A 13,251-nucleotide genomic window follows, 5' to 3' on the forward strand; every position below is an offset into this window, starting at 1 on the left:
GTGCCAGCAAGCATCAAAGCTCAACTCAAAGTAAATGTTTATGTGAATTTTTTATTCTTTTTGAAGGCTGGAGATGAAGAAAATTGGAAGTTGAAGATGACCCATGCTATCTTATTATCTCCAGGGATATTTCTTTAAAATTTTAAAAATATTCTTAAAAGCGTTAATCAAACAATCTTTTAAATCTACTTAGGAATAGCATCTATAATATTTTTAAATTATTATATTTAAATTATAATTTAAAAACTCATACCACTTAATATTAAATTATATTTTAAAAAAATTATATTTAGAAAAATTGTTTCAATTTACCAAATTATAATTTTTTTACATTTTTAAAATTAATTTTTTTTTTCTCTTTATAAATATTTTTACAATTAAATATAACATTAATAAATAACATTTTATATTACTTTAATATTTAGGGACATTTTGGTAATCTTTAATTTCTACCAATTAAACTAATTTTTTAAATCTATCACATCAATCAAATCTTACACTAATTCTCATAAACTTTACATCTAAATTCACTTTCAATAACTCACAAATCCACTAAAAAAAAACAAAAAAATTACCCTTAAATCCATTCAATTACTCTCTTGTTCATGTTGTACTCACAAATAGAATTGATAACTACTTTACACAACTTAATTATTAGTGGTGTTTGATGACTTGTAATAAATTCACTTTTACTTAATTATTAGTGGTGTTTGATGACTTGTAATAAATTCACTTTTCACCACTGTTCTCATTAAGAGTGAGTAAATGAAATTGCACTGCTAAAAATTGTACTGAAGTAAAAATTAATTTATTTAAACTAAACTGTTTTTTGTTTTATAACTGTACTGCACTAAATTGTACTAAATTATAATATAAACTGAACTAAACTATACTAACTGAATTGTGAACTATACTAATTTTATAATCTGATTTTTTATATTTTAACTTAAACTTAAGATTTTCACTCATGAATAAATATTAAAACTATGTTTTTTTAATTTTATTTTCGTTCAAACAAATGACGTTTTTTCAAACCTGTGTTATGAAAAACTTAAAAAGTTACTTAAGCCATACAATTTTTTGCTTATTAGGTTATTTTGTTGTCTTTTTTTTTCATTGATCTTTAGAGGATTGGATGAAAATTTTATTATAAATGTAAAATAAATATTAAAACCTTTAACATTTAATTTAATTTAAATTAAAATTTTATTTCATAAATTTATTATTAATATATAATTAATATTATTCTTATTTATTCCTAATGTTAACTTTTTCTTTTATTATAAATAACATAAACAAATATTTTGCTTGTATATGAAAGATAATGTTGAAATAACAAAACTCCGTATGAAAGTTAAGGTAAAAATAATAAAACTTTTAAAAATAAACAATTTTGAAATAATGACTTTAAAAATTTAATGTATGGAGAAATAGATAGAAAAGTAATTAGAGAATAATAATAATTAATTATGTCATGGGAAATTATATCACTCAACTAAGAGTTATTAATTATAATATATGATAAGACTTTACACACATTCAATTTAATACATGAGTATTTCAAATTTTAAATATATATTATTAATGTGTTTTAGTGAATGTTATATTAAGATTTAATGGTATATTGAACTGTCTTTCTTGAAATGTGAGAGGAAGATGACAGGGAGTGATGTATGAAAAGAAGAGACTTAAAAGACAGTACAGTTATCTATAGTTAACTGACAAAAAATTTCTTAAGTTCAGTTTTTAAAAATTAAACCATAAAACAATATATTTAAATTATAGTAAAAATATATCAGTTTTTTTAATATAATATACTTGTCCAACCTTAGTTTCCATTAATGGCAACATCTTAAACCTCTTCATGTTGCACTGACAAATACAACTACTTTATAATTTAAAACTTGAATCACAAAATATACTTTTAGTTTAGTTTATAAGTGAATTATAGTTTTAACTATTTTTTTTTATTTTAAACAAAAATTGTGAAGTGAATGTTTGTAACAAATTCCTATCTCTACTAAAAGAAATTATAATACATGTTTGTTATAAATGGTAGAAAAGTTCAATCACATCTTAAACATAAATTTCTATTTAAATATCCATTAAAATAATTAAATACTGTAAACTTATGAGATTTTATATTAATATTTAACTTTGTTAACACATGTCAACTTATTTTATATATTAAATTAATTAATCTATAAATATTATCAGCTTATAATATAATACAAATATTTAAAAAATAGGAATACATGAAAACATAAGTTTATGTTAGTGATAATAATATATTTTGAATGGTATAAATCTGAATTTAGAAATATATTTTAAATTATATAATAATAAAATATAAAAAATTGATTACACAATCTAAAACATGTATTATTGTTTTTTTTTTCATTATATATTGGATTACATAATCTAAAACGTAATACAATAAAAATCTAGAAGAAAAAAACCTGTTTTAAAACCGAAAAACAAACCAATATTTTATCATTAAAACAAGAAAAAAAAGTCTCTTTAACAATTCTTTTTTGACAACTTTTTGATAACGCATACTTGACAGTTTGTGATTGGTCCGTTTCAAATGTTTTTTTAGAATAAATTCAAACAAACCAATAAAATGGTAACATGTGTCCTGTTATAAAAAAATTGTTAAAAAAAATTGTTAAAATATCATTTTCCTTAAAACAATGACAAATGAAGGGATCCAGAAGGATTGAATGTGAGAAGAGGAGTAGAAAGCTTAAATATGGAGGCGCGCCAAAAATAGTAAAAACTCTGTGTGAGGGTGAGGGGACAGGGTTAAAGGTTTGAACCTAATTTTAGTGAAGGGTTTTTTGGGGATTAAAATTTCTGGGGTGCAGGAAGAAAAACGGAAAGCATACAAAGAAGTGGCCTAGTGGTAAACATTAGTAAAAAATAGTGTACAAATTGATAGGAGCCCAGAATGAACAGGCAAGAAAATGAACTTGGTAAAGCCCACTTCTAACCCTACATGCAAAATTTGTAAGACATTCAAAACCTAATCTTAAAACAATATATATATATATATACACTAAAATTAAAATCATGTTTGGTAAATATAATTTATCATATCTTTTTTATTGATATCGTGTTTGATATATGTGATATTTGCCTTATTTCCACATTGTAAGCATTTTTTATATTGTAAGCGACTTTAATAAAAAAGCGTAAAAGTTAAAGTAAAAGAACAAACACGGTTTTCTTAAAAAAACAAAAATCATATTTATCAAATACAATTTCAACAAGAATAAGAAAAAGTAATTATATAAAACGAAATTATGCATGCTAAAACACACCTTTAACGTGATGATAAATAAAAGATTGAAATTGTATTTAGAAAACAGCTTATTCACTACGAAATTGTAATTGTAATTCTCAAACATGGGATACTCTTTCTTATAATTATTCTAAAATTTAGTAATTCTGATAATGAAATTGTACGATAATACTAAACTTTCCATATGACTCGGATACATTGATGTGACATTCATAAATTATAAAACTGGCGAACAGTTTAGACCCACCATTTTTCTTGTCCTTTTGTTTATCCAGAAAGAGAGGAAGACTTATTCCACATAAATTGAGACAGCAAAAATATGAAAAAAAATAATTAAAAGTTTCATTGGATCATGACAATAATGGGTACAAAGGTTTTTCTTATACAAAGGAAGAGGTTTGCCTGGTGGGATTGGAACAAAGGCCCTCGGACCAAAGAATAATTTGGTATGTGAACATTGTGTACAGAAAACATAAGATGTAGGTATAAATGAAGCAGGAATGTTGTGAATTGTGCGCCACTGAATTAAATGCCAGCAAGGCACTCTGGTGGGGCGATTGGGTACCTTGACTTATCTCTACAGTAATCATAGATGACATGGTTCATACGAACCCACTTGTATCTTCCGGCTTCAATGGCGTTAAGAGCCTGATATGCAGGCCCCTCCCACCAGTTTTTCGGGTTGGAGGCACAGTTAGCTGCTCCTGGAACTTCACACCCTTCAATGTCAAACTCCTTGTAGTCAGCGTAGAATGGTGCTTTGCTCCAATCGATTTTCTCCAAACCACCCCTTGTGGCCCAGTTATCTGCATCCCACAGTGACGAATACACTGCCATCGCCTGCATCTTTGGGTACGGAACCCCCCTCCCCTCGTTGTTCTTGTACACTCTGATTGGAAAATCATCTACGTAGAATCTGCACGTACATAACAAATTCCTCATTGCTGTTTTCAATATATATTTCTTTAATAATCATGGTTTATCGGACGTGTGTATATACTTACACAATGTGGTGATGGTTCCACAGAATTGAGTAAGTGTGGAAGTCCGCAGAAGGGTCAAACCAGAGGTTAACCCTCTGTTCTCTGTCACCCTTTCCGTGAGCGTAGATGTTTGTTTGAACTGTGTAAGGTTGTCCAGTACGGTTCCCCAAGAACTCGAAATCAAGCTCGTCGCGAACGTTGTCCCTGTCAGATTTCAGCTACCACAGAGGCCACAATATTTTTACATATGTCAGCATTCCAGTTTGGGCTATTAGACTTTTCCAAGGATGGTAAGAAAATTTTAACTCACATAAAATGCAGTGACTGTGCCAGCAGAGTCTCCCGGGACGAGTTTGATCTTCATGCTAACACGCCCAAACATGTACTTCTTCTTGGAAGCAAACCCACATCCTGTTAAAAAAGGGTTATTAAATTCTTAATGTAAAATTACTAATAGTTGTGGAGAAGTTATATATATTGTAGTACCAGAGCTTTTGTCAAGCCTTAGTTGAATTGCCCTGCCTTGATCAATTGGAGTGATGTGGGAGTCTGCCCACGTGACACGAAAGTCCTGCAGAAAAGTGGCTGGTCGACCCCAAACACAGCCAGCAGATACCAGAACCCATAGGAAAAGGACATGGTAAAAGGTGGCCATGGAAGAAAAAATTTGTTGTGAAATGGAAGATGCAGGGAGTGACCTATTTATATGGGAATGAAGAAGAGTTGCATTGAATTGAAGTGTGTCAAATAGCCCTTATCTTTCCTTACAGCTCATTGTTTGCCGTCATTAGGCCCTACCCAACAGTTTGTGTTCTCGTTTCGCTCCTTTAATCCTCTCCAGCCTAAATCACTTTCTCATCGTGTGCATACCATACATACATACATGTCTACATCTCTATATCATAAATTCAATGAACACTATTACTGTATATTAATGTCTTCATGGATCTTACCAATTGCTAAAACCATTTATCTATTTTCCTTCTTTTAATACTTCTTCTTTACTGGAAATCCAAGTATAAATGGAAGTTCTTCTGTTACCAAAGATGAATACCATATAAAAATGATAACTCTTAAATTTATTATCTTAAATTTTTAAATTGGAAATGGTGTCAATAGAAGTTAAGTTCATATTTTATTGGTTTTGTTGAAAATTTTCAAATTTTCACCACCTAATTTCTTCTGTGAAAGATATAAAAATGCAGTATGCACATATTTTAAAAATTATATAGCTTCACTAACTTTGGCCAAATGTTTTTATTTTTTCATTTACCTTTTGCTTTTACTTCTCATGCCATAAAATGTTGATTAGCTAACATAAAAATTTGTTTCTTATTAAACTCTATATTAAATTATAGGTTTAATTACACTTTTGATCCTTTATTTTATCTTAAAAATTCAATTTGACATATAATTCTTATTTGATGGGATTAAATCCTCTAATTTTTAAAAACGATCCCATTAAGTCTTTTCTATTAGATTAATATTAACGTAATTTTCGTATCACTAGTGAAAAAAAAAATCATTTTTACATGCAGTTTTTACACTGATTCAAATCCACCAAGTATAATAAGAAGCGGATAAGAAACTTTTCTGTACATATTTTATATATAAAGGTATAAAAAGGAACTAGATGACAAATTGACAGCAATCAACAACAATTTTCTATGCTAATTAACAAATATAGAAAACTAAAATTTTATTTCTTTTAATTTAAAATGAATATACTAAACCAGTTAGTCATTATACCCGTTTTAAAAGTTGAATTTTTCAATAAAAACCTCCCCTCTTCTCTCTCGCTCTTTTGGTATTTTTCTTGAAGCTCTCTCTCGTGCTCTCATCCTTCACCTATTGTTCACGTAAACAAATTTTCTTTAGTAAATGTCATTGTTAGGTTATAAGAGATTCAATATAAATGTGTTAAGATTATAACAATAGTTGCATCTTTATTTTTTCATAATTGACAAAAACTTCTAGTTTTAGCTTTAAGAAATATTTCATCTAGTTGTCATAAATTCATTTGGTTTTTCACCAACAAGTATAAAAAGTGAATTCTTGTGAACCGGTTAGGACCTGAACCAGTTTAAAAAGTTTAGGTCATATATAAAAAGTGAAGTTTTTAAACATGTTCCCTAATTTAAAAAGTTTAATACTTTCTATGTCCATTGCTTCTTTATCAGTTTAAAAAATAATTTTTAATTAACATAAAAAGCATTTTTCTAAATTAATTTACATGTCACGTGATTCTTAATTTATTTTTCACTTAATTTTTATATGTTTTTATCACATGTGAAGTGATTATCGTATTACATAATAATAGTTATATCACGTTACGTATAGCACTATTACATAATAATTTCTTGTATTTAGTTTAGTCTTTATATTCGAAATTTTGAGTCAGTTTATTTTTTTTAAATAGAAAAAAATAGTAACTAAGCTAAATTAAAACTTACATATACATGTTAAATAATTTTTTAAAATTTAGGTATCAAATCACTTCACCAAAATATTCAATTTAATTTTCTTTTATACATTTTAATTTCAACAAAAAAATCCATATATATTAAGTTAAAGCATGTAAATATTTTGTCATGTTAAATTAATAAATAAGTTAACAAAGGAAAATACATTTTATTAAATTATTTCAAGTATTATTTTAAATTTAGATTTGCAATATTTTAAAAAATTATAAGTTTATTATAGAAAATTTTTATTAAAATTAGAAAAGCAAAATAAAATTAATTTCAGTATTTAGATGAAACAATTAAATTTAAAATTTTTAAAAAGATTATTTTAATATATATATATATATATATATATATATATATATTATAATTAAGTTTAATTATTAATTCGGTGTGATTTTAAAAAAGATAACATTATTCCTTTTAAAAAAAATTAAAATTAAATTAAGTCAAAATTTTAAATATAAAAATAAAATTAAATATAAGACATTGTGACACTAAAACGTATCCACATGAAATAACAATAACATATGGTAAAAGAATTAAAAAAAATAAAAATATTATTAATTGACATGTTAACGTTAATTAATAGTTTAATTGGATTATTTTAAAAAACTAGAATATTTAATTACAACAAATAAAAATTACGTGTCTAATTGAATTATCCAAACAAATTAATGAAATTAAACCTAATTATATCATAATTACTCTTGTGAAATTTTGAGACATGCAACTTCTCAGTGTTATTTTTTAATTGATTATGCATACTTTATTTATAATCTAAATTAAGATTATTTGTTTGTATACATTTTAGATTATACTTAAAACATGGATGCATACATTTTAATTTGTTGGATGCAACTACATTTAAAAGCTACAATTCTGAAGTTTGAGTAAAGTATTCATATGTTTCAGCAAATTCTACACTACAAAAATTCTTGAATTCACTGATAAAATTTTGGAGAGGAACAACGTTACACCATTTAATTTTTGTGATAATTAATTAATTAATTAATTTAAATTTTGTTGGTAAAAATAAATTTAATTATTAGAAAATATTTATTTCAAAATTTATTTCTATTATAGGATATATGTTTTTCCTCGTTAGTTAATGATATTCTATTACACTTTTAATTTTTTTTGTTTTAATTAATTAATTCATTCATTTAAATTTTATTGATAAAAATCATTTTAATTATAAGAAAACATTTATTTCAAATTTTATTTTTATTATAGTGTAAGATTTATTTCCTTTTTAATTATCAATAATTTATTACGCTTTTAATTTTTGTGCTAATTTATTAATTAATTCATCCATATTTTATTAATAAAAATAATTTTAATTATAGAAAAATATTTATCTCAAATTTTATTTCTATTACAATATAAGATTTTTGAACCACTAATTATTAATATTTTATTACTCTTTTAATTATTGTGTTATTTAATTCATTCATTTAAATTTTATAGATAAAAATAATTTTAATTATAGAAAAAAAATTGTTCCAAATTTTCTTTCTTTAATAATATAATATTTTTATTATCAATAAATTATTTTTTATTGAATAATAAAATTATATTTTAAAATAAACTAATGTTTATGCATTAAAAAAATTAATATGTTTTAAATTATTGAAATGAATATTATCTTTTCTTCAAATTATTATATTTCTGATTCTACCCGTTGATCCATGGATTATGGCTTCTTTTTTTATTTAAGTGAATTTCCTTACCCTTTATTTTTTTCTCCTTTCGTTTTATCTCATTTACTTGTTTTCCTTCGTAAGAGATTTTAACAGATGGGAAAATTGCTAACTTTTTTCAATGATTTAAATATAATATTATATATTTCACTGTTATTGAGTAACTTACAAAATCTCTCTCTATATATATATTTATTGAAAATTATTTTGTTGTCAATGAGATATGGTTAACAGATTCAAAGAAGTTTGAAAGAGGTAGAAAGATTTTCAATAAAAACACGGACCAATAAGCTTAAGAGTGGGATCCAAAATACAATAATTTAGTAACGTTTAATCAAACATACGCTTGATATATTTAGTTATTTTTCTTAAATAAGTTTGTCACTTTTTTTTTTTTAATTAGATCTTATTTTTAAAAAGATTTAAATTAATTTGATTTTTTTTATTAGTTCTCTTTTAAGACCATTAAAAGGGTCACCTATTAGTTATAGTTTTTTTTTTTTTAATTTTTAAATATTTATTTNTTTATTTTTATTTTTTAAAATTAAAAAATATATATCAAATGTCAGATTCACATTAAGGTCACGTATCACTCTCAGAACATATGTTATTATATTAGTTTCAATTTAATTGCTGTATTTTTATTTTGTCTAAATTTAGTCTTAATTCTTTTAAAAAATAAATAATTTTGTTTGTTTTTAATATAAACAAAGTTTAATTTGTATATAAATTTTTACAAATATTGTTATTAAAATTAATATTTTTATTAAATATTAAAATTGATATTTTTAACAAATATTAAAATTGATATTTTTATTAAATATGCCTATAAGTTTTAAAAAAATATAAGATTTAAAAAAAATAAGTGACATGATACTGTGTGGATTTTTCAAATGATATGACTTAGTGAATAAATTATTATTAAGATGAAATTTCACCTTTTTCAAAATAAAAAATCTGAGAAAATTTCCATAGAAACCATAATTAAAGGTAGTTTATTTTTCCATGACGTTCCACATTAATTAGGAACTTTATGAAAAATTTTCCATTATTTTAGAAGATGAAATTTCGCATAATTATTTGTTTACTATTTTCTTTATCTCTTATAGGTATATTTAAATAATATAATTAACATGTATATAGTTAACTAAATATAAATTTAAATAAATTTAGTCTTGTTTAAAATATTTAATAAAAATATCAATTTTAATAAAAATATTCGTATAATATTTATATACAATTTCTTTTAATTTGGAAAGGGAGAAAATTGTTTAATTTAAAAAAAAAATAGAACTAAAGTGAGACAAAATAAAAATAAAAAAATCAAATTGAGACTAACAATATAGTACATTGTCACATGACACCATGTCAGTTTGAAACATGACAATTTTTTTTTAAAAAAATAAAATAAAAACAATTAAAAATATATTTAAAAATTTTAAAAACCATGAGTTAACACGTAACACTTTCTTCTTTAATGATGTTTGTGTGAAACTAACAACAATAACTTAATTGTTTCAATTTTTCAAAAATAGAAATTTAAGTGAGATAAAAAGAAGTATAAGACCTATCTAAGAAAAGTCATCATAAATAGGGATTATCTCTATGTAAATCTTTAATAATTAACTCTAGGTTAAAAAAACATAAAGACACATTCTATAGAACAAAGAGTAAATTTTGTTTTGTAATGAGTGTTTTTGGTAATGAATGTGTTAATGTTTTTGGTTTAGGATAGGTGGAATTAAAGAATAATGATGAAAACTTTTGTTGAATTTTGTTTTGTAATGAATGAATTTATGTTTTAGTGTTTTAATTATTATTTTCGGATAAATGAAAATAGGAATGATCTAAGTAAAAGATATAAAGGAGATCAATAAAAATTATTTTTTAACGAGAACTAATAATTTAATAAAAAATAATTTTAATGGCAAATAAAATTTCAAATTAAAAAATAAACCCTTAAATAATCATAATATAAGCAAATATATAATTATTGAAAAGTAAATTTATTAATAATTATCAAAAAATAAATTTGTTAATAATTATTAAATAATGACAATAATTATAGAAAAATGAAATTTGTTAATAAATCTCACAGATAATTTTTTTACATAAACTTTTATTTGTTAATAATCCGACAAAATTATAATTCTCCAAAAAGTTTTGCAGTTTTGATAGATAATGGTCATTAATAAATTTTTTTTTTTTAGTAATATGCATACACACATGCATATAAATCTGTAGATTCGATAATTAAATTTTTGTAACATTTAAAAAGATATAATTATTTTTCAGTAATTTTAATATTTTTGTAGAAGTGTAAAACCTTTTAACATTGAAATTTTAAGATGTGCATCTGCCAACTATGTGCAGACTTCTGCACTTAAATCCCCTTTAACTACGAAGAAAGGTCACAGTGTACAACTTTTATTATTTAGTTCATTTATTTGTGTTAATTACCACTATCCTTGTTTATGAACACTTTAACCAAAGCAATAACATATTTATTTTGGACAATTAAGAAGGGTTATTTTTTATTAAAATTGTAGTTATAATTTTTTAAACATAAAATAAAATCCAAACAACATATATAATCAAATAATATTATCGGTTGATAAATTTAAACGTCACTTAAACGGATATTATGTATGAATCATTTTCTTAAAAGAATTTGCATCCATATAAGGTGTGGTTTAGAACTTGTTTGAAACTAGTTTAAAATTATATAAATCAAGTTTATTTTATAATAATAGTATTGATTAATGATTCTTATAATTCTTCTTATTTATACCATACGCGTTTTTTTAGATCTAAAATTAAAAGGTTATGTAGAATGTGAGATTATAGGATTTAAAATAGTGAGTACGGAGTATTTATTAATTTATTCAATTTTAGGTAAAATTTGATGATTTTGCTATGTGTTAAACTTTGATGATTTTGCAGATAAATGTAAACAAAACATTTAATCAATTTAATTTACATATAATTTGAGTAAAACTGGATTTTGAGAATTTACCTTTAATGTAAAATAATTTAGAGTCAAAATTTTATAATTTTTAAAACTATATGACACAGAGTTTACTGGTCGAACCACATAAATCATCTATGATTCACTGCATGGCGTCAATTAGTTCATGATTTATAATCAGTAGACATGGATGGAATGAAATAATCGATTAGTCGTTCGACAACGTAGTCATAAAACATTAAAAATTGATTAATAAATTTAATTGTGATATAAATATAAATATATGACATTAATAAATAATTAACGAGTTTTATTATTTATGTATATTAAAATAAAAAATGTAAAAAGAAAACATAATAAAAACAACAGTATTACCATGTTAGAAGTGAACTTTAAGTCTAACTCAACCCCACAAAACCGGCTTATAAGGTGAGGTTTGCACCCACTTATATACACTTAAATGGCCTCATCTCTAGTCGATGTGGGACTTCTAACACACTCCCTCACGTCGAGGTATATACATCTCGAGCGTGGGATTAGACTTTTTAATGGGTGGTCCGATAGCGGGTGGATCAATATGCCCAACGACAACAGAAATCGCTAGGATGGACTCCAGTCATAGCTCTGATACCATTTTAGTTAGGTTTAAAGTCCACTTCTAACATACCAGAAGATAAAGAAAAAAAAAAAAAATCAGAGTCAAGCATCACTTTAAGGAAATACATTCTTTTTTTTTTCTTCTAATTAGAAATAATATATGTCCTGAAAAGCTCTATAATAATATTAGGAATTTTAGTTCATACGACCCGACAGTACGAGTCTTTGAAGACAGTACTCTTCTGTCTTCAGACGTTTATTGTAGGTACACATCTTTACAATTTTGATGTTCCCTCTGCATTCAGCTTTATCAAAGTACCAGATTGCAAACGTGTTTTTAAAAATTTCACTTCAAATCTGAATTTGAAGACATAAATAAAAAGAAAATATTTTATCATTTAAAAATGTTAAAAAATATATTTTGAATATAATCTAAACATACAAAATTAATTTATAAAATAAAACTTATATAACTTTTTATATACTATAGAATTATTTATATAGATGGTGTGTAAAAAAAAATGCTAGTATTTTTCCTAATTTCTTATCTAACTCACAATCGTAAACTTAATTATAACCAAGAAACGGTTAAAAATTATCTAACATTCTCAATTTGAAAACAAAATGATTCCTTTTATGTAATGTAATGTATAATTTTATTTCAAATTACGTGATGAGATATTAGATTTTCAAATTTATGTATATAAAAGAAGTATCCACTAAAAGAACCTAGAATACGGAAATTAATCTTCCTTAACTTGCGAACAAAAATGTCTTACATTCATCTAAAATAAGTTATCAGAAGGCGTGAACATTTAAGAATCGATTATAAGTTGATAAATAGGTTTGGTATGATTTTAATTGATCATTACTGGTGGTGACAGGCCTAACAATGTTACTTATGAGCTTTAAATGTTCTTGTGAAGATTGAAGGTCCTGTAGCTGAAGCAATGTCAGCCATTAATTCATAATTGTTTCATCTATTTATGTGTTAATCGCTACAGTGTGGACAGCTTAGAGAAGTTGATTGATCACGAACAGGTTCCATTGAAAGTACCTCCAATGTCGGACCCACTCATTCCAACCAGACCACAACGTACTATTCAATAATTGGATTCTGAATATGATGTTTATCTTCGTCAGGTACCATAAATCTATATTTAAACTCTCTAATTAAGGACCAATTTAATTTCAAATTTCTATACATTTTCGCAAAAAAACATTTACAACT

General features: G+C 24.4%; 1 protein-coding gene across 1 annotated transcript; it reads right to left on the reverse strand.

Annotated features, from left to right (window-relative positions):
* Positions 1-3,656: 3,656 nt before the first annotated feature.
* LOC106766277 (probable xyloglucan endotransglucosylase/hydrolase protein 7) lies at positions 3,657-5,120 on the reverse strand. Its single transcript, XM_014651017.2, has 4 exons — positions 4,774-5,120; positions 4,598-4,698; positions 4,309-4,505; positions 3,657-4,220 (listed from the first exon to the last, which is right to left on the reverse strand). Exons 1-4 carry the CDS (start codon positions 4,940-4,942, stop codon positions 3,830-3,832), a joined length of 858 nt encoding a protein of 285 aa, XP_014506503.1. The 5' UTR covers positions 4,943-5,120; the 3' UTR covers positions 3,657-3,829.
* Between the last annotated feature and the right edge of the window lie 8,131 nt (positions 5,121-13,251).

Source organism: Vigna radiata, chromosome 7, assembly GCF_000741045.1.
Source record: "Vigna radiata var. radiata cultivar VC1973A chromosome 7, Vradiata_ver6, whole genome shotgun sequence".
In the NCBI taxonomy this organism is placed as follows: Eukaryota; Viridiplantae; Streptophyta; class Magnoliopsida; order Fabales; family Fabaceae; genus Vigna; species Vigna radiata.

Excerpts from the sequence above, each read along its gene's own strand:
- LOC106766277 (XM_014651017.2), bottom strand. The coding sequence starts at position 4,942 with ATGGCCACCTTTTACCATGTCCTTTTCCTATGGGTTCTGGTATCTGCT. Across the intron at positions 4,699-4,773 it reads AAGGCTTGACAAAAGCTCTG|GATGTGGGTTTGCTTCCAAG; the intron begins GTACTACAATAT and ends CTTTTTTAACAG. Across the intron at positions 4,221-4,308 it reads TGGAACCATCACCACATTGT|ATTCTACGTAGATGATTTTC; the intron begins GTAAGTATATAC and ends ATGTACGTGCAG.